Raw genomic sequence first — 22,049 nt, forward strand, 5'->3', positions numbered from 1 at the left:
TTCCCTTTCCCTTCTGGATACAGAACCTTGTCCAAGTAGGAGGGTCTTGAGCTAACCCTAGCCATGAGTCAATATAGGGATATTGATCCAGGTGTCCCAGCTCTCCTACTGTAAAGACTGCTTCCTCTATTTTTAAGTTCATGGTGTTCTCTGGTGGCCATCCTACTCCCGCAAGGGGCCATTGGACCTCACAGAGTATGTGGAGGTGGTTAGGCTTCATCTTCACCCCATAGTCTAAGAAGAGGTGGCAAGAATACACAGAAGAACATAGAAAAAAGATCTTCACGACTCGGATAATCACGATGGTGTGATCACTCATCTCGAGCCAGACATCCAGGAATGTGAAGTCAAGTGGGCCTTAGAGAGCATCACTGCGAACAAAGCTAGTGGAGGTGATAGAATTCCAGTGGAGCTATTTCAAATCCTGAAAGATGATGCTGTGAAAGTGCTGCACTCAATATGCCAGCAAATTTGGAAAACTCAGCAGTGGCCACAGGACTGGAAAAGGCCAGTTTTCATTCCAATCCCAAAGAAAGGCAATGCCAAAGAATGCTCAAACTACTGCACAATTGCACTCATCTCACACGCTAGAAAAGTAATGGTCAAATTCTCCAAGCCAGGCTTCAACAATATGTGAACCATGAACTTCCTGATGTTCAAGCTGGTTTTAGAAAAGGCAGAGGAACCAGAGATCAAATTGCCAACATCTGCTGGATCATGGAAAAAGCAAGAGACTTCCAGAAAAGCATCTATTTCTGCTTTATTGACTATGCCAAAGCCTTTGATTGTGTGGATCACAATAAACTGTGGAAAATTCTGAGAGATGGGAATACCAGACCACCTGACCTGCCTCTTGAGAAATCTGTATGCAGGTCAGGAAGCAACAGTTTGAACTGGACAGGGAACAACAGACTGGTTCCAAATGGGAAAAGGAGTGCATCAAGGCTGTATATTGTCACCCTGTTTATTTAACTTATATGCAGAGTACATCATGAGAAACGCTGGGCTGGAAGAAGCACAAGCTGGAATCAAGATTGCTGGGAGAAATATCAATAACCTCAGATATGCAGATGACACCACCCTTATGGCAGAAAGTGAAGAGGAACTAAAAAGCCTCTTGATGAAAGTGAAAGAGGAGAGTGAAAAAGTTGGCTTAAAGCTCACCATTCAGAAAACGAAGATCATGGCATCCGGTCCCATCACTTCATGGAAATAGATGGGGAAACAGTGGAAACAATGTCAGACTTTATTTTGGGGGGCTCAAAATCACTGCAGATGGTGATTGCAGCCATGAAATTAAAAGACGCTTACTCCTTGGAAGGAAAGTTATGACCAACCTAGATAGCATATTGAAAAGCAGAGACATTGCTTTGCCGACTAAGGTCCATCTAGTCAAGGCTATGGTTTTTCCAGTGGTCATGTATGGATGTGAGAGTTGGACTGTGAAGAAGGCTGAGCACCGAAGAATTGATGCTTTTGAACTGTGGTGTTGGAGAAGACTCTTGAGAGCCCCTTGGACTGCAAGGAGTTCCAACCAGTCCATTTTGAAGGAGGTCAGCCCTGGGATTTCTTTGGAAGGAATGATGCTAAAGCTGAAACTCCAGTACTCTGGCCATTTCATGCGAAAAGTTGACTCATTGGAAAAGACTCTGATGCTGGGAGGGACTAGGGGCAGGAGGAGAAGGGGACGACAGAGGATGAGAAGGCTGGATGACATCACTGACTCGATGGATGTGAGTCTGAGTGAAATCCGGGAGTTGATGATGGACAGGGAGGCCTGGCGTGCTGCAATTCATTGGGTCACAAAGAGTCGGACACAACTGAGTGACTGAACTGAACTGAACTGAACTGAATCCCTTCTTAAAATTTTTGATCATGCACTCCAATACAGTTGCCTTAGATTCACTTCCTCCCATCTTGCTTACCTTCTCGGACCTTCTTCTACTTTTCCTTTTTGTTCTGTTTACGAAGTTCTCAGTACCCTATGTACTTCTGATATTTCCACTCAATGACACTTGAATTGCCATTCTGCCTCCTTCCTAACTGGGTTGAGAAGAGCCTTACCTGCCAGATCCCAGAGGGAGAAGGGGGATCGGCGTTCCTTCACCTGCTGGTCAGCACAGCCGAACCAGAAACCACGTGGTCCAAGACTGTTTCTCCCTTAAAGTCTGTTCTGCCTTGGTGGGCTTGATCAGGTGCGGATGAAAACACAGATGGGTTAAATATACCATGTCCCAGACCATCTCCGGGAAAGCCAATTCATACTCACTTATGTATCCCCTTCCTTCTAGCCTAACAATTCTGAGGGGGTCAAGAATTTCACAGCAGACGGGACACCTCCTGGGGGAGGGCAGAATACGATCATACAAAGACCAGTTTTCTATCCTAAAAATCCCCTGGCGATTGCTGATAATAATTTTCCCTGAGATGGCGTGGACACACCTCCTAAATGACCTTCACAAATTTCCTTCCTAAACCGTAGCATGCTCGACCTGTTGTAACTGTCGACCTGTGTACCAAGCAATCGCTGCTGCCTGCCTATTCCAGGCCCCTGTGGGTCCGTGCCCCTTCTAATCCCTCCCAGGGGGGTGATCAGGCCCCCTCTTCCACCCTGCCGGGTGAGTTCCTCCTCACCTGAGCGCTCAGTTCCCTTGCTGCTGTTCACTACCTGCCAAAGTGAAGAAACCAGGCGTTGAAAGGCTGAATTCTTCCAGAGGGGCGAGGCGCCTTCCCCCCTCAGGAGATTCAAGCCACAAAGCCTCGGGGTGGCCTCAAATGAGACCTGTCTCCTCAAAGTGAGGAGTTTCCCAGCCAATGCACCAAATGTTGTAGCCACACATTCCGGGAAACAAACTCACTCAGAAGGACAATGCAGATAGTGGCGTGCAGTTTATTACACTGGTGGGCCCAAGGCAGAGTCTCCTCTTGGCCAAGGACCCGGACCAGCATTTGTGAAAATCTTTTATACCCCATGGGTACGTGTCTGAACCCACCACTCCAAATTCCTTGAGACTTACATAAACCAAGGAAAATACAATCCCAATAACCCCATCATTCACGTGCTATGTGCTCATGTGCTCAAACAGTCAAACAATTAGCCAATAATCAATAAACCCGAGGTTACACTCCAATTGATACAGAAAAATTTATGGCCTATCTGGAGGAAGGGGTGATTAGTGTATGTTTTCTCTTAGGCGATGAGTAACCTAGATACGATCTTCAAGGTTCCCCTGTCTGGAGGGGGTCTTATCCTTCTGTGGTTGTTTTCAAAGGCACTAAACACAGAGTTCAGAGTCCATTGGAAAGGTGGCCGAGCATGATCAGCATGAACAGGCCTAAGATGGAGTCAGGCCGTATGAATTCCTTCTTCATCATGGCTGCAGTCACCATCTGCAGTGATTTAGGGGCTCAAGAAAATAAAATCTGTCACTACTTCCACTTTTTCCCCTTCTATTTGCAATGAGGTGAAGGAACCATAGGCCATGACCTTAGTTTTTTGAATGATGAGTTTTAAGCCAGCTTTTTTACTCTCCTTTTTCACTTTCATCTCTTTAGTTCCTCTTCACTTTCTGTCATTAGAATGGTATCATTTGAATATCTGAGGTTATTGATATTTCTCCTGACTAACTTGATTCCAGTTTGTGATTGATCCAACCTGGCATTCTCAAGATGTACTCTGCATATAAGTTATTAAGCAGGGTGACAATATACAGCCTTGGTGTGTATTACTAGAAGGTTATGAGACAGATTACTGCTGCTGCTGCTGCTAAGTCGCTTCAGTCGTGTCTGACTGTGTGACCCCAAAGACGGCAGCCCACCAGGCTCCCCCATCCCTGGGATTCTCCAGGCAAGAACACTGGAGTGGGTTGCCATTTCTTTCTCCAATGCATGAAAGTGAAAAGTGAAAGTGAAATCACTCAGTGTCCGATTCTTCATGACACCATGAACTGCAGCCCACCAGGCTTCTCCATCCATGGGATCTTCCAGGCAAGAGTACTGGAGTGGGTTGCCATTGCCTTCTCCGGACAGATTACTAGTAAGGAGATTAAATCAGTAATCAAAAATTATCCAACAAATAAAAGTGTAGGACTAGAGGACTTCAATACTGAACTCTATCAAATATGTAAAGTATTAATACCAAGAATTCTCAAACTCTTCTGAGAAACAGAAGGGGAAGAAATGCTTCCAAACTCATTTCACAAGGACAGCATTATTCTGATACCAAAACCAGACGAGGATGCCACAAGAAAGAAATTTCTGCACTTCTAAAAATACCATTAAAAACACAAGCCGCAGAGTAGGAAAACATTTGCAAATCAGATATTTGATACATGACATGTACATACATACATGATTTGATACAAGAATTCTCAACACATAATAAGAAAATAACCCAATTTTAACATGTTCAGGGGATCCCTTGGCAGTCCAGTGGTTAAGATGCTGCGTTTCCGCTGCAGGGGATGCAGCCTCAGCCCCTAGCTGGGAAACTAAGATCCTGCATTCCATTCAGCATGGCCAAAAAAGCAATAAGAAAAAATAAAATGTTCAAAAGATTTGAACAGACACTCCGAACAAGATACCTGGATGGCAAATAAGCTCATCAAAGGATGCTTGACACCATTGATCATTTGGGAGATGCAAATTAAAACAACAGTGAGGGACCACTAGACACTTTTCGGGATGCCTAAAATTAAAAGGACGACCACACCAAGTGTTGGTGAGGATGTGGAGCAACTAAATCTCATACGCTGTTGGTGGTACAATCAGTTTGGAAACCAGTTTGGCATTTTTCTTTAAGAGGTAAACATACCTACCATGTGACACTTACATTCTATTAAAGAAATTTATCCACGAGAAATGGAAGCATATGTCCATACAAAGGCTGGTACACTAATGTTCACAGTAGCTTAACTTAAAAATATATACGTTTGAACATATTGGGTCTTAGTCGTGGTATGCAGGATCTTTTGTTACATCATTTGGGATCTTTCATTGAGGCGCATGGACTCTCTAGTTGTGACCTGTGGGTTCTAGAGCACTCAGGTTCAGTAGCTATGGTGTGGGGGTGAGAGGGTAACAGGCAGGAAGGCTAGGGGTCTCCAAACAGAAGAAACAGGCTGCAAGTGTCAGACATTTTTTATCTCTCTCTTAAGCAGAAGGAGGAAACAAACTATGTGTTAGTGTTTTTATCCCCTTCTCTGGTGGTGGTGGTGGTTTAGTCACTAAGTCATGTTGAAGGAGGAAACAGACAGAGCTGGGCTCCATCTTAGGCCAGGCTGATACCAGTGGAAAACCAGACACCCCTCTCCGCCCCCCCCCCCCCCCCGCTGCATAAAAGAGCCTCAGGACTTGTACCTGGACTCTCCGTTGCCTAAAAGAATATGCTAATTATCTTTGTAACAGAACAAAGTGGTAAACTGCGTTATGTTTATCGGGATATGACCATAGTCCTATTGATAAATATCCACTGTTCATTTAGTCTTGTGACACATGAATCATGGGTTACCTTTGATCGTATCACTCTTTTACCTTGTCCAGACTAGTTTCAAGGAATTTGGGGAGGTGGATTTGAGCAAGTACACTTAGGATATATAAGGTTTTCACAAAAACTGGTCGGGGTCCTTGGCTAAGAGGAGACTGCCTTGGGCCCAGTGGTGTAATAGACTGCACTCCACTATCTGCATTGTCCTTCTGAGTGAGCTTGTTTCCCAGAATGCATGGCTACAACAGTGTCTGACTCTTGCAACCCCATGGACTGTAGCCTGCCAGGCTCCTCTGTCCATGGGATTCTCCAGGCAGGAATACTGGAGCAGGTTGCCATTTCCTTCTCCAGGGGATCTTCCCGACCCAGGAATTGAACTCAGGTCTCCTGTATTGCAGGCAGATGATTTACCAACTGAGCTATGAGGAAGCCCTCCCCTTCTCTATATAAATTTAAAAAGAGGTTTCTTTTAAGATCTGTGTTGCCACGATGACACCTGATTCCACCTGATTCCACCTGAACTTAACTTTTCTCAAACCTTGAGCTAACCAATGCATTTTTCTTATGGAAATGTCTGTCTTAAGCTATGTTAATGAACTATATATTTACCCTAGACTCTTGTCTCCAAGTTAGTTCCACCTAAGATTAAGAACAGACTTTGACAAACCAGTATGTTTTACTCATGTAAATGTTCTCTTAAGCTACGTTATGAGACTGTATTTGCTTGGAAACCTACCTCGCTTCAAAATTCATGTCAATCATTTAATGGCCTGGGACATCTCACCTTGTGCCATTGTTATCTCAAAATGCATGTTGTGGGTGAGGGGCCTAGTACCAGTCTCTGAGTTTTGAGACATTTCCTTTCTCTAATTAGCAGACTGATAGTAGCTATACAATGGCAACCCACTCCATTACTCTTGCCTGGAAAATCCCATGGACGGAGGAGCTTGGTAGGCTGCAGTCCATGGGGTCGCTAAGGGTCAGACACGACTGAGCGACTTCACGTTCACTTTTCACTTTCATGCATTGGAGGAGGTAATGGCAACCCACTCCAGTGTTCTTGCCTGGAGAATTCCAGGGACGGGGGAGCCTGGTGGGCTGCCGTCTATGGGGTCGCACAGAGTTGGGCACGACTGAAGTGACTTAGCAGCAGCAGCAGTAGCTATATAACATCTAGCTAAAGACTAGCAGGGGGGCACTGTCTCTGCCCCCTTCTGATGTCTATGTCAGAAGCTTACTCTATCTCTTCTATACTTTAATAAAACTTTATTACACAAAAGCTCTGAGTGATCAAGCCTCATCACTGGCCCCAGATTGAATTCCTCTCCTAGAGAGGCCAAGAATCCCATCATCTTTCACGGCTCAACAACAACCTTTCAGGGGCTTAGATGCTATGCAGCATGTGGGAGCTTAGTTTCCCAACCAGGGATCGAACCTGAGTCCCCTGCATTGCAAGGAGGGTTCTTAACCACTGGACCACTGGAGAAGTCCCCATAGTAGCTTCATTTGTAATAAGCTACTGTAATAAGCTATGAAAACTGTTAACAACTCAAATATCCATCAAATTCAGGTGAGTAGATAAACAAACTGTTATAGATCCATACAATAGAATACTACTCAGTGGAAAATCAATGGATACATACAACAGTATGAATGACTCTTAAGTATGCTGGATGAAAGAAACCAGACAATAAAAGTAGATATTGTATGATTCCAATTAACATAAAATCGTAGGATGTACGTGTGTGTATATGAGCTTAGTCACTCTGTCATGTCCAACTCTTTGCGACCCCATGGACTGTAGTCTGCCAGGACCTCTGTCCATGGAGATTCTCCAGGCAGGAATCCTGGAGTGGGTTGCCATCCTCCTCCAGGGGATCTTCCCAACCCAGGGATCACACCCAGGGATCAAACCCAGGTCTCCCACATTGCAGGCAGATTCTTCACCATCTGAGCCACTAGGGGAACCCAAGAATACTGGAGTGGGTACTCTATCCTTTCTCCAGAGGATCATCCTGACCCAGGAATCAACCAGGAATTGAACTGGGGTCTTCTGCATTGCAGGCGGATTCTTGTAAGCCCAACTATAGGAAAGGCAAATTAACTTCCAGTGACAGAAAACAGATCAGTGGTGGCCTGGGAATGTGGAGGGCAGGAAAGAGGGATCACAAAGGGGCAAGAGGTATTTGGGAGGCGGGGAGTGTGATTGATATGTTCATTACCTTGATTGAAGCAAAGACTTCATGTATGTGTACTTGTGCCAGAATTTAACCAAATGATACAGCGTAAATATGTGTAGTTTATTGTATGTTAATTCTACTTCAAGCAAGCTGTTAAGATGGAGCACATATTTATAAAATATGTATTGGGTATAACATATAAGGAAACAAAACACTCCCTGTGTCCATCACATGGTTTTAAAAAGTAAACATTCCCATTATTTTTGAGCATTTCTGTGTTTCCTGAACACCCTAAGGCCCAGGCTTTCTTGTTAAAAACAGATGGATGTCTGAAAATATTTTCTTAATACTTTAGGTTCACAAAAGTGAATATTCTGGGGACTATTTTTACGTAAGTTAATTCAGTCGTGTCCGACTCTATGCGACCCCATAGATGGCAGCCCACCAGGCTACCCCCGTCCCTGGGATTCTCCAGGCAAGAATACTGGAGTGGGTTGCCATTTCCCTCTCTAATGCATGAAAGTGAAAAGTGAAAGGGAAGTCGCTCAGTCATGTCTGACCCTTAGCAACCCCATGGACTGCAGCCTACCAAGCTCCTCCGTCCATGGGATTTTCCAGGCAAGAGTACTGGAGTGGGGTGCCATTGCCTTCTCCAGTAAGTTAATTCAGTAATGTAGTAATTTGGCACAGGTTGAAGGTGAAACTTGCCCTTTAAAGATGGGCAGCCCAAAACAGTGACTTAAAAATAATCCCACTGTGCAGCTATGAACATCTTAGAACCTCTGCTTAGAATGCAAAAGGGAAAACTCTTGCTGTGACCAGACAGGCATGTGCTTTCACTTCTTTTTTTAAAAAAATGAGGAAAAAGTGGGCGGGATGGAACAGAAGTAGGTCGGGGCACGGAGTAATAAATGGGGTTTAGCAGCAGCCTTCTGGTGTGTTTTAACCAAGCTCCACCCACAAATTCTGGTTTCTTAGGAGAGACCGGAGAACAGAAGCTGTGAGTACACTCTGCATTTAAAACTGCAGCAGTAGTCTCCAAGCCGGAAGAGGGGCTGTAATCAGCCTTCCTTCTAAGGAAAAGCTGGGAACCTTCTCATTTCACTTCATGAAAAATAAGCCATGAGGCGATTTCTGCCAAACATCTATTAACTGGATAAAACAGGTCTCTTGCCCGAGATCTGACTTCAGCTGTGTATTTCCAGCACAGCCAGTTCTTCTTTTCTCTGCAGCTGATTGGCTCTGGAGTGTGGCCAGAAACCTACTTCCTGCAATTAAAGGAGTCAGACCTTTGTCCGCTGATCTGTTTTTCTCTCTTCTGAGTGATGGCGCTCACCATTTTTATCCTCCGGCTGGCCATCTGCATCCTGGCATTTCCCATGTACCTGCTGGACTTTCTGGGCTTGTGGAACTGGATATGCAAACAGTGGTTCCCCTACTTCCTGGCGAGGTTCACTGTGATGTACAACAAACAGATGGAGAGCAAGAAGCAGGAGCTCTTCAGCAACCTGAGGGAGTTCACTGGCCCCTCTGGGAAACTCTCCCTGTTGGAGCTGGGCTGTGGCACGGGGGCCAACTTCAAGTTCTACCCCTCTGGGTGCCAGGTGACCTGTGTTGATCCCAACCCCAACTTTGAGAAGTTCTTGATCAAGAGCATTGCCCAGAACCGACACCTGCAGTTTGAGCGCTTCATAGTGGCTGCCGGGGAGAACATGCACCAGGTGGCCACAGGCTCCACGGATGTGGTGGTCTGCACCCTGGTGCTCTGCTCGGTGAAGAACCAGGAGCAGATCCTCCAGGAAGTGTGCCGAGTGCTGAGGCCGGTGAGTGCGGGCATGCGGAGGGCTGCTTGGTAGCAACCGCCATCCCCAAGGGCAGTCCTCCCAATTTCAGTAGATCAAACACCCTACCATAAAAGTAAAGCTCCAAGAAAAGACACTATTGAATTTTTAAAAAATCTTCGAGTGCAGAAGAAGCTATGAAGGAAAAGGTTGATAATACATGAATAAAAAAAAGTTAGAACTCCTGCAGGGAAAGGACTATCAACAAATTTGAAGTACAAAAATATTTTGTAAAAAATATTTGCCAAGGATGATAATGAGTTAACTTCCTTCATAACGGTGTTACAAATCAACAAGATCAACATGACTCCTAAATAAATTGTTTTTAAAAAGAGGGGAAAAAAGCAAAGCACAGGAACAGAAATATAAATAAAAATAGCCAATATATGATTTAAATATCTAGTCTTGTAATTAAAGAACAAATTACAGTATATTTTATAGTGGAATCTTTAAAATAAAACAAATGAATATAATAAAACAGAAACAAATTCATAGATATACAGAACAAACTAGTGGTTACCAGCTGGGAGAGGGAAAAAGGGAGGAGTAGGGGTGGTATGGGATTAAGAGATACAAACTAGTATGTGTAAAATAAATAAGCAACAAGGATATATTCTACAGCACAGGGAAATATAGTCATTATTTTGTAATAAATTTAAATGGAGTATAAACTATAAAAAATTTGAATCATCTTTCTAAATTACATATATATGCGTTAGTAGGGGGAGGTGGGGGGGGGGATTTGGGATTGGGAACACGTGTACACCCGTGGCGGATTCATGTTGATGTGTGGCAAAACCAATACAATATTGTAAAGTAAAAATAATAATAATACATTTTTAAAAGGGAAAAAAAGTTTGAATCACTTTGTTGTACATCTGAGACTAATATAATCAACCATGCTGCTGCTGCTGCTGCTGCTAAGTTGCTTCAGTCGTGTCCGACTCTTGTGCAACCCCACACACAGCAGCCCACCAGGCTCTTCTGTCCCTGGGATTCTCCAGGCAAGAACACTCGAGTGGGTTGCCATTTCCTTCTCCATAATCAACCATACTTCAATTAAAAAGAAATTAAAGCAAGACCCTTTTTATCTACTATTCTGTCAGAGACTTTTAAGTTCAGTATGGTATTGGGGTGGGTCTAGGGGTCTGGACACCCAACTGGAGAAAGTGTCCTCTTCAGAAAGCAATTTAATAATGTCAAATTTTTAAGTAATTTACATCTTCATCCAACAGGAATTTATCCTATAGCTATCTTGCAAAAATACACAAAAACTCATTGAAAGGTAAAAATATTCATTACAGCATTTTTAATATAATAAATTGGAAATAACATCCATCAATGGGAAGTTGTTAAGTATATTGTCACATAGTATAAAGGATTTCTTTGCAGCTGTTAAAACAAGAAATTTTTACCTATGTCAATGAAAAACATTCTTAAGAGATAGTGTTAATTTTAAAAGCAATGAAAACAGAATATTATGTAGAGTGCTAATCCATTTGTGTGTGTGTGAGGAGAATATACTTATATAAGTATGTTAATGGGAATTATAAACATATAAATATTAACAGTGGTTACCTATTGGGAAGGGAACTGGATGAAGAGAAAGAATTTTTCATTTTATACCTCTCCATATAGTTTGAAATTCTTTATACCTGTATGTAATTTTCACATATTACCTTTATTGTTTACTTAAAAACTTGTTTTAAATAGAAGCTTGGTGTGCTCCAGTCCACAGGGTTGCAAAGAGTCAGACATGACTGAGAAACTGAACAACAATTCTAAACAGACTTGAACATACATAAAATATGAATATTTTAACATTTGAATTTCCTCTTCTAGAGGAAAAAGATGGTCTGTAATCCCCAGTTTTATTTTCTCCCATCCAAGTACTAACCAGGCCCAACCCTGCTTAGCTTCTGAGATTAGAAGAGATGGCCATGTTTAGGGTGATACCACCGGAGACCTCAGTTTTATTTTCTAACAGAGGAAGTTCCTCAGGAAGAAATGGAATTGAAGATAGTGTTTAGAGGCAATAATATACAGTTGTCCTCAGAGTCACTCCCTGCCCCCCACCACAGATACCAAAATCCATACAAGCTCAAGTCCCTTACATAAAATGGTATAGAATCTGCATATAACCTATGCATGTCCTCCCAGACCTTAAATCATCTCTAGATTACTTTTTAATACCTAATACAAGGTAAATGCTATATAAATAGTTGCCAGCATGTGGGAAATTCAAGTTTGGTCTTTTTTGAACTTTCTGGATTTTTTCCCCAGTATTTTTCATCTGTTGGTTGACTCCAAGGATGCAGGACCTGTGGATACTGAGGGCCGACTGTAATTCTGTGTTTGGCTCAAGAATAGGCCGACATCAAAACTGTAACTGAAAAAGGTCTGATTCTGACATTCAAATCCTGGGTTCTTCTGTCCCAAGACTGGGCATTAACTGGGCACATTTAAGAGACATTTTGCTTATGTGTTACTAATCTCACAACGCCTCTGCAAAGCAAATAATGATCACCTCGGGTTTAAGCACCGAGAATGCTCTTAGGGGATCATATTCTTCCTTTAGCTCCTGCAAAGCATCCACACATTGCTGAATAGAACCAGACGCTTTCCTGCATTCTCATTCACTCCATCACGCAGTCCTTAACGCAGGGACTGTCTTCATATTGGGCTGAGGAAACAGACCTAGAGAAGTTAAGAAACTTCCCACATTACACAGCCAGCTGCTGCTGCTAAGTCGCTTCAGTCGTGTCCGACTCTGTGCGACCCCGTAGATGGCAGCCCACCAGGCTCCCTGGTCCCTAGGATTCTCCAAGCAAGTATACTGGAGTGGGTTGCCATTTCCTCCTCCAATGCATGAAAGTGAAAAGTGAAAGTGAAGTTGCTCAGTCGTGTCCGACTCTTAGCGACCCCATGGACTGCAGCCTACCAGGCTCCTCCGTCCATGGGATTTTCCAGGCAAGAGTAGTGGAGTTGGGTGCCATTGCCTTCTCCGACACAGCCAGCAGATCTGACTTTAATGTACATATTCTTATCACTGCACCACAGTGCTTAACACTGGGGCTTTGTATTGCTTCAACTTCAACATTTCTACCATTTTTGCTAGCTATTCTTCCTCTGCCCATCCCTAAACACTGGTGTTTCTATTTTGGCTCAATTTTGCTTATATACACCCCCTGTGTAATCTCATGTACCGCCAAAGTTTTCAATTACCATGCACACAGATGGTTTCCAAATCTAAGTATCAAGCTCAGATCTCTCTTCTAATCCCAAATCTTCATGCCCAGTTGGCTACACAAGTCACCCGAACGGGTAACAGGCTCTCTAGCCTAACCTGTGCAATCCAGAGGGCATCAGCAACCTCCTCAGACCTGGGTCTCCTCTTCTCTCCTGTCCTCTTCCATGGAAAAAAATTTTTTCAGCAGGAAATTTCAAGTTTTCCATTCCTGAACACATGTCTCATACTTGCCCATAGAGGGGCAAGTAGAGGGAACTCCCTGTCTAAACTCTGCCTGGACAGCCAAGACTAGTGAAGCTAGAAGAGGCTAAGGAGAAGGGGACAGTCATCATGGGTTTTGGAGGTACTCATGGGTCCCTTTCCTCCTTCTCCCCCACAGATAGGTTAAGGAGAAAACTTCTGAAGACTCGTTAAAAATGTGTACCCTCTACTGTGTCCAGACTTGATCTATAGTTACAGGACTGTCCTAGATGAAACCAGCAGTTACTGCTATTTGACAGTTATTTACATACAGTGGACACTTGAAAAAAAATCAAATTACAAAATATTATCATGAATTCAGTAACACTTTTAGATGGCTCAATATCTTTGTCCTTTTTTAAAAAAATTATTTTTTATAGAATTTTGTTTTCTGTCAAATCTCAACATGAATCAGCCATAGGTATACATATGTCCACTTCCTCTTGAACCTCCCTCCCATCTCCCTCCTCATCCCACCCCTCCACATTGATACAGAGCCCCTATTTGAGTTTCCTGAGACATACAGCAAATTCCCATTGGCTGTTTTATATATGGTAATGTAAGTTTCCATATTACTCTCTCCATACATCTCACCCTCTCCTCCCCTCTCCTCATGTCCATAAATTTGCTCTCTATATCTGTTTCTCCATTGCTGCCCTGCAAATAAATTCTTCAGTACCATCTTTCTAGATTCTGTATATGTGTGTTAATATATGGTATTTCTCTTTCTGACTTACTTCACTCTGTATAATAGGCTCTGGGTTCATCTACCTCATTAGAACTCACTCAAATGTGTTCCTTTTTATGGCTGAGTAATATTCCATTGTGTATATGTACCACTACTTCTTTATCCATTCATGTGTCGATGGACATCTAGGTTGCTTCCACATTCTAGCTATTGTAAATAGTGCTGCAATGAACAGAGGGGTACATGTGTCTTTTTCAGTTTTGGTTTCCTCAGGGTACATGCCTAGGAGTGGAATTGCTGGGTCATATGGTGGTTTTATTCCTAGTTTCTTAACGACTCTCTATACTGTCTTCCTTAGTGACTGTATCAACTTATTACATTCCCACCAACAGTGCAAGAGGGTTCCCTTTTCTCCACACCCTCTCCAGCATTTATTGTTTGTAGACTTTTTGATGATGGTCATTCTGACTCATGTGAGGTGGTATCTCACTGTAGTTTTGATTTGCATTTTTCTAACAATGAGTGATGTTGAGCATCTTTTCATGTGTTTGTTAGCCATCTGTATGACCTCTTTGCAGAAATGTCTGTTTAGGTCTTTTTGCCACTTTTTGATTGGGTTGTTTGTTTTTCTGGTACTGAGTTGTATGAGCACTTGTATATTTTGGAAATTAACCCTTGGTTCGTTTGCTATTATTTTCTCCAATTCTGAGAGCTGTCTGTTCACCTTGCTTCTAGTTTCTTTGGTGTGCAAAAGGTTTTAAGTTTAACTAGGTCCCTCTTGTTTACTTTTGGTTTTATTTCCGTTACTCTAGGAGGTGGGTCATAGAGGATCTTGCTTTATGTCATCAAGTGTTCTGCCTATGCTTTCCTCTAAGAGTTTTACAGTTTCTGGTCTTACATTTAGGTCTTTAATCCATTTTGAGTTTATCTTTGTTTATGGTGTTAGGAAGTGTCCTAATTTCATTCTTTTACAGGTAACTGTCCAGTTTTCCTAGCACCACTTACTGAAGAGGCTGTCTTTTCTCCATTGTATATTCTTGCCTCTTTTGTCAAAAATAAGGTATCCATTGGTGCATGGGTTTATTTCTGGGTTTTCTATATTGTTCCATTGGTTTGTATTTCTGTTTTTGTGCCAGTACCATACTGTCTTGATGACTGTAGCTTTGTAGTATAATCTGAAGTCAGGAAGGTTGATTCCTCCAGCCCCATTCTCCTTTCTCAAGATTGCTTTGGCTATTCAGGGTCTTTTGTGTTTCCATATGAATTGTGAAATTTTTTGTTCTAGTTCTGTGAAAAATGCCATTGGTAATTTGATAGGGATTACACTGAACTTGTAGATTGCATTTGGTACTATAGTCATTTTCACAATATGGATTCTTCCTACCCAGGAACATGGAATATCTCTCCATCTGTTTATGTTGTCTTTGATTTCTTTCATCAGTGTCTTATAATTTTCTGCTTATAGTTATTTTGTCTCCTTAGGTAGGTTTATTCCTAGATATTTTATTCTTTTTGTTGCAATGGTGAATGGGACTGATTCCTTAATTTCTCTTTCTGATTTTTCATTGTTAGTATACAGGAATGCAAGTGACTTCTGTGTATTGATTTTGTCTCATGCAACTTTGCTAAATTCACTGATTAGCTCTAGTAATTTTATGATAATATCTTTAGGGTTTTCTGTATAGTATCATGTCATCTGCAAACAGGGAGCACTCTCCTTTTCTGATCTGGATTCCTTTTATTTCTTCTTCTTCTCTGATTGCTGTAACTAGGACTTCCAAAACTATGTTGAATAATGGTGGTGAGAGTGGATACCCTTGTCTTGTTTCTGATCTTTGGGGAATGCTTTCAGTTTTTCACCATTGAGAATAATGTTTGTTGTGGGCTTATCATATATAGCCTTTACCATGTTGAGGTAGGTTCTTTCCACGCCCATTTTTTGAAGTTTAAATCATAAATGGATGCTGAATTTTGTCGAAGGCTTTTTCTATTGAGGCTTTTATTGAGATTATCATATGGTTTTTATCTTTCAATTTGTTAATATGGTGTATCACATTGATTTGCATATACTGAAGAATCCTTGCATCCCTGGAGTAAACCTAACTTGATCATGGTATATGAGTTTTTTAATGTAGTGGTGAATTCTGTTTGCTAAAATTTTGTTGAGGATTTTTGCATCTATGTTCATCAGTGATATTGGCCTGTAGTTTTCTTTTCTTGTGTTGTCTTTGTCTGATTTTGGAATCACGGTGATGGTGGCCTCGTAGAATGAGTTTGGAAGTGTTCCTTCCTCTGCAATTTTTTGAAAGAGTTTTAGAGGGATGGGTATTAGCTCTTCTATAAACGTTTGACAGAATTCACCTGTGAAGCCATCTGCTCCCAGGTTTGTTTTTTGGGAAATTTTTGATCACAGTTTCGATTTCTGTGCTTGTAATTGGGTTGTTCATAATTTCTATTTCTTCCTGGTTCAGTCTTGGAAGATTGAACTTTTCTAAGAATTTGTCCATTTCTTCCAGGTTATCCATTTTAGGTTATGCCATATAGTTGCTCAGAAGTTTCTTATAATCCTTTGTATTTCTGCATTGTCTGTTGTAACCTCTCCTTTTTCATTTCTAATTTTGTTGATTTGATTCTTCTTTTTTCTTGATGAGTCTGGCGAAAGGTTTGTCAATTTCGTTTATCTTCTTAGAGAACCAGCTTTTATTTTTATTAATCTTTACTATTGTTTCTTTCATTTCTTTTTCATTTATTTCTGCTCTGATCTTTATGATTTGTTTCCTTCTGCTAATTTGGGGGGTTTTGTTCTTCTTTTTCCAGTTGTCTTAGGTATAAAGTTAGGTTGTCTATTCAGTGTTTTTGTTTCTTGAGGTAGGACTGTATTGCCATAAATTCCCCTCTTGGAACTGCTTTTGCTGCATCCCATAGGTTTTGAGTTGTTGTGTTTTCACTGTGATTTGTTTCTAGGAAATTTTCAATTTCTCTTTTGATTTCTTCAGTAACCTGTTCATAATTTAGAAACATACTGTTTAATCTCACAGTGCAGCTTGTCACTTGTGTACATTTTGCAGGTGGACTTTCCTCCACCTCACGGATAGGGTCTCCAAGATGACGCAGTGGATAATCCTCCAGGTTCACAAGAAATTTCACTTTGCTTGCTTCTCCTGCTCAATGATCTCTTGGGTCAAAGGGATGTTTTTCTCCTGCATCTCGGTCTTCTTCAGCTTGGCCTCATGGAAGCTGTTGATTTCCCCATGTTGGGCTTGTCTGCCATTTTCTTAAAACAATCCGAGAAGTTCCTCTTCAAGTCTCTTGTCCCAGTGCTCCCACTTATATCACTGCCAAAAGAGACCTAGTGATTTTTTTTTTTTATCTTCAACAAACCAAAAACTTGTGCTTTAATTTTTTTCCTATTTTTTAAAACTAATTTTTATTACAGGATAGTTGCTCTACAATGTCGCATTAGTTTCTACTGCACAGCAAAGTGAATCCCTTCTGGGCTTCCTTCCCATTCAGGTCACCACGGTACATTAAGTAGAGTTCCCTGTGCTGTACCGTATGGTCTCATTTGTTAGATGATTCATTTTTTAAAATTAATCCCATCTCTTTCATTCTGTGATAATGGTACAAAAGTACAAGACATGGTTATTTAGCCTCAGACAGTGGTTGGTATGGATTCAGACTCCCACAGGCTTGCAAAGCAGAGCCTAAGAACAATTTTCAGAAGAATTTAAAGGGTTTTTTTTTTTAATAAAAAGAGAAGTTAAAAAATTGTAATTAAAAAGCAAACAACAAATGGGGGAAACATTTGTAGTGTATGTAGTTTAATTATAATAAAAGCCCTTACTGCTGCTAAGTCACTTCAGTCGTATCCAACTCTGTGTGACCCCATAGACGGCAGCCCACCAGGCTCCCCTGTCCCTGGGATTCTCCAGGCAAGAACACTGGAGAGGGTTGCCATCTCCTTCTCCAATGCATGAAAGTGAAAAGTGAAAGTGAAGTCGCTCAGTCGTGTCCGACCCTCAGCGACCCCATGCACTTCAGCCTTCCAGGCTCCTCCGTCCATGGGATTTTCCAGGCAATAGTACTGGAGTGGGGTGCCATTGCCTTCTCTGAAAAGCCCTTACTAATAGGTAAAAAAAAAACCCAATAGCCTATTAGAAAACTGATCATGGACATTAACAGACAAATCAGAAAAACAGAAATCCAAACAGCCAGTATTAGTAGTCAAAGTGTTAGTCACTCAGTCGTGTCAGATTCTTTACAACCCCATGGACTGTATAACCCACCAGGCTCCTCTGTCCATGGAATTCTGTAGGCAAGAATACTAGAGTGGGTTGCCATTCTTTCTACAGGGGATTTTTCCAACACATAACGTTTAGAAAAAGATGTTACAATTAAAAATACTAAAGATATGCATGTTATAAAAAATACCACATTACACATTAAATAGATTTTTAAAAACATAGATGAGCATTTATTGAAAATGGGCACTCACATCTATTGCCGGGATGAATATAAACTGGGGCAACTCTTCCAAAGGGCAGTTTGACAAGCAGGCTTCTGAGATGGCTCAGTGGTAAAGAACCCACCTGCCAGTGCAGGAGATGCAAGAGACATGGGTTCCATCCCTGGGTTGGGCAGATGCCCTGGAGGAGGGCATGGCAACCCACTCCAGTATTCATGTCTGAAGAATCCCATGGACAGAGGAGCCTGGTGGGCTACAGTCCATGGGGTCGCAGAGTTGGAAGTGACTGAGCACACAAGCACGCAAGTGACAGGCCATTAAGAATAGGCCCTTGAATGCTTTAAATTGCTTTAAATTTTAGCTATCATTATGTATTACTTTTATGAACTGACAATATAGACTGGCAGCTCTGTCTACAATCTGACAGAAGATGACACTATTAACCACAATGGTATCGTAGTAAGTTTGGATTTCTCCATGTCTTCTTGTGAAGTGGACCTCTGAGGCCACTGAAATCTGACATTTAAACATCTTATCAAATTGTTTGTCCCAAACTAAAATTCTTGGTGTGGTTTTCTTTCCCCCTTTTCTTTCTCAGGGAGGAGCTTTTTATTTCATGGAGCATGTAGCAGATAAGCCTTCCACCTGGAATTACTTCTGGCAACAGGTCCTGGATCCTGTATGGCACCTTCTGTTTGATGGATGCAACCTGACCAGAGAGAGCTGGAAGGCCCTGGAGCAGGCCCGCTTCTCCAAGCTGAAGCTGCAGCACTTACAGGCCCCTCTGTCCTGGGAGCTAGTGCGCCCTCACATCTACGGATATGCTGTGAAATAGTGGAAGCAGGGAGCTGAGACCCAAAGGGCTCAAATAATTTAAGGTTTTGGCTTCACACTTAAAACAGTAATTGAAAGATGGGAACTCCCTTTTTTGGGTAAATTTGCATTTCGTCCCTAAAAGTTTATGTTATAACCTAGTTAACCATTTTTTATCATCTCCCAAGAATCAAAAACAAAACAACTTTGAACTCTCTCTTGAAAGAAACAGTGGGCTTCCATAATTAAATTCTACCATTATCCTCAGATCGTACTTTATTCCATAACTTCACAGTTTGTCTTATTTAAATTATGACCCAACAGATTTTAATTTCACCATTTCTATGAGAGGCTGATGCTAATAAGAATTAAATCACACAAAGGAAGATTTTGAAAAGGAAGAGGGGAAAACATCTTAAGAATTCACAAACTGAATAAAGAAATACTAACTATTTGAAAAATCCAAACCTAAAAGCACAGGGGTTTTTTTTTGTTTTTTTTTTTTAAGGAATCTGAATCTACTTGCTGTTCTTAGTATCAATGTGCTAGCTTTCAAAATTAATGTAGCAGGATGCCACACCTGGTTCTGCCCAGCTCTGTTATGTTTTTTATTCTGGTATTCCACCAAAGTTTGTTCTCCTGCATTCCAGTCTTTAATTCTTACAAGGAAGATTGTACTTTAGTACACTTTAGTATATCCATAAAACTACATGAAGCAGAGTTCTTGGGTTCATTTTTCCCATTATCTAGCATGTACTTGGCTGAATGTTTTAAACTGCAAGCCAAGGAAATGCCCACTGTAGTGAGGGAAACACTGAATGTTTGGGTATACTTTGTAAGAGCCCCCTCAAAATAGGCAACCTGTGAGTCTGTAAAGAGGTAGACAAATATTGTTTGGATTATTCTGATCAAATTTCTACTCTGGTCCCAAGATGATTTCTTTGTTCCTTGTAACCACAGAAACCTTGAAAAATCATCACAAGTGTATTGAAAACAAGTTGGTCAGTTAGAGGATTTAGAATTTTCAGCACAAGTTTGTATGCATTTTAATAAAGTTTAGTATGTTTTCTGAGATGATTTTGCAAAAGGGCTGTTTTAAATATCAAATCAATAAATTCACATATATTTTAGGAATGGAAATAAAATGAAAGATTTATATATTTGCTGGCTTACTTTAATTTTTCTTAGCATCTCTGAGAGGGCTTTCCTTCATGGTGGAAAATTAAGCTACTTGACTGTACATATTTTTCCTTCTACAGCCAGATAACTAAATACAGCTAGCAGATTTCAGAAAAAGCAATTTGGGGGACTTTCCTGGTTGTCCAGTGGTTAAGACTTGCACTTCAAATGACAGAGGATGCTGGTTCAGTCCTTGGTCAGGAAACTAAGATCACATATGCCAATAGCATGGCCAAAAAATAAAAATAAAAGGCAATTTTGGAAGGGTCTGAATGGGTTTTGAAAAGTTCAAGTCCAAAAACTCCCTTTGTGAAATCCATAGAGCAAAGAAAGGAAGGAAGGAAGTTTACTATTCTCTCTTGTGCATGAAAACAGTTACCATTATGGTGAGGTTAGGACATGAGTCTACAGTCTCCTGAACTATGGAATGTGAATATCCTCCCTCCAGGGTCTCCCAAAAGTAGGGGCATTCTTATTTGCCCAACTTACTACTGGTTAGGTCAGTCTCTGGAAGGTGTGTAATACCAAAGTACAAAGTACCGGGTACATTCTTCTCAACTCCCTTTTGTTTAAATGGTGTAGCAAATATTATCCTTACTCTCTACAGGTGGGGAAAAATACATAGTGAAGTTTCTCACATTCCATAAGGTACTGAGCTAGTCTTAGAGCCCTGATTCCTAAAACCACAACACCTGTTTTGACAAGCATCCCTGCCATACCACCTTCTCAGGCCCAGAAAACACACATTTATGATCATTCCAAGAACCGAAGGACATGACTTAAGCCTATGCAAAATGGAAACCTCTAGAGAAGAGGCAAAACGTGTCAATGCTTTTTAGGTCCTGTGTTGGTTAGATTCCCTTGATTGCTGGTGACAGAACTCCCAACCCAAAAAGACTTACGTAGAAAAGAACTCTGACTTGAATTAGTGAAAGGTTTGGGAACAGAGGGGCTTCCCCGGTGGCTCAGCGAGTAAAGCGTCTGCCTGCAATGCGGGTAACCGGGGTTCAATCCCTGGTTCAGGAAGAGCCCCTGGAGAAGGAAATGGCAATCCACTCCAGTACTCTTACCTGGAAAATCCCATGGACAGAGAAGCCTGGTAGGCTTCATGGGGTCGCAAAGAGTCAGACACGACTGAGCAACTTCACTTTCACTTTAGGAACAGGGAGCCTGAGGCACAGCCTGGGCAAGGCTCAGATAATGTTATCAGTGGCCAGACAGTGTCTAGTGCCACATCTGCCCTTCTCTCTCTTTCAGGTGGTCAAGTCTTTGGAAATAACGCCAGTCTTCATGCTTCCAGGACCCATGGCCAGTTGAAAAGATCAAGACAACTTTTTGAAACACTCCAGAGTTCTACATTTGAGTCTCAGTTGATTCTTCAATGGACAATACTAGGTCAGAAGTCCATCCCTGAATCATTCATCCTATTTCAATGGGATGGGTCATGCTGATGGGCACAGCACTTCATCCCAAGGGCTGAGGACACCCAAACCATGGAGACTGAGACAAGAAGAGTTGTGTATCCTCCAAATGAAAGCAGGCCCTGTGATTAGGGAAAGCAGGAATGGATGGTAGGAAGGCACACTACAAATGTCCATTATAAGTACATCACTGCATTCTGATCAGACCCTCTATTTGTCTTTCTAAGCATAGTGCCATGTTCATAACACTGGCTTTTCTGTGGGATAATAGCATGCAATGAGAGAAATAGAAGATAAAAAGGACACTGGCTTTGCCATCAAAATGACATGAATCAAGTTCTGGCTGTGTCATTCATTGACTATATGGCCTGAGGCAAGTTACTTCTCTAGTGTCACTCTGGTCATCTGTTAATGGGGATAATATCTACCTAAAGGGTTACTGTGAGGAGTTAGTGAGGTGAGGTACTTAGTGCTTAATAAATACTGA

General features: G+C 41.6%; 1 protein-coding gene and 1 pseudogene across 1 annotated transcript; one reads left to right on the forward strand and one right to left on the reverse strand.

Moving 5' to 3' along the window:
* Positions 1-8,614: 8,614 nt before the first annotated feature.
* Positions 8,615-20,125, forward strand: METTL7A (methyltransferase like 7A). The gene is made up of 2 exons (XM_040234121.1): positions 8,615-9,488; positions 18,748-20,125. Exons 1-2 carry the CDS (start codon positions 8,991-8,993, stop codon positions 18,982-18,984), a joined length of 735 nt encoding a protein of 244 aa, XP_040090055.1. The 5' UTR covers positions 8,615-8,990; the 3' UTR covers positions 18,985-20,125.
* On the reverse strand, positions 16,614-17,067 carry LOC120858213 (annotated as a pseudogene).
* Positions 20,126-22,049: the final 1,924 nt, after the last annotated feature.

Source organism: Oryx dammah, unplaced genomic scaffold (genome assembly GCF_014754425.2).
Source record: "Oryx dammah isolate SB20612 unplaced genomic scaffold, SCBI_Odam_1.1 HiC_scaffold_29, whole genome shotgun sequence".
NCBI classification, from domain to species: domain Eukaryota; kingdom Metazoa; phylum Chordata; class Mammalia; order Artiodactyla; family Bovidae; genus Oryx; species Oryx dammah.

Bases quoted from the DNA above. Each gene is read 5' to 3' on its own strand.
- METTL7A (XM_040234121.1), top strand. From the start codon at position 8,991: ATGGCGCTCACCATTTTTATCCTCCGGCTGGCCATCTGCATCCTGGCA. The intron at 9,489-18,747 runs GTGAGTGCGGGC...TTTCTTTCTCAG, and splicing joins TGTGCCGAGTGCTGAGGCCG to GGAGGAGCTTTTTATTTCAT.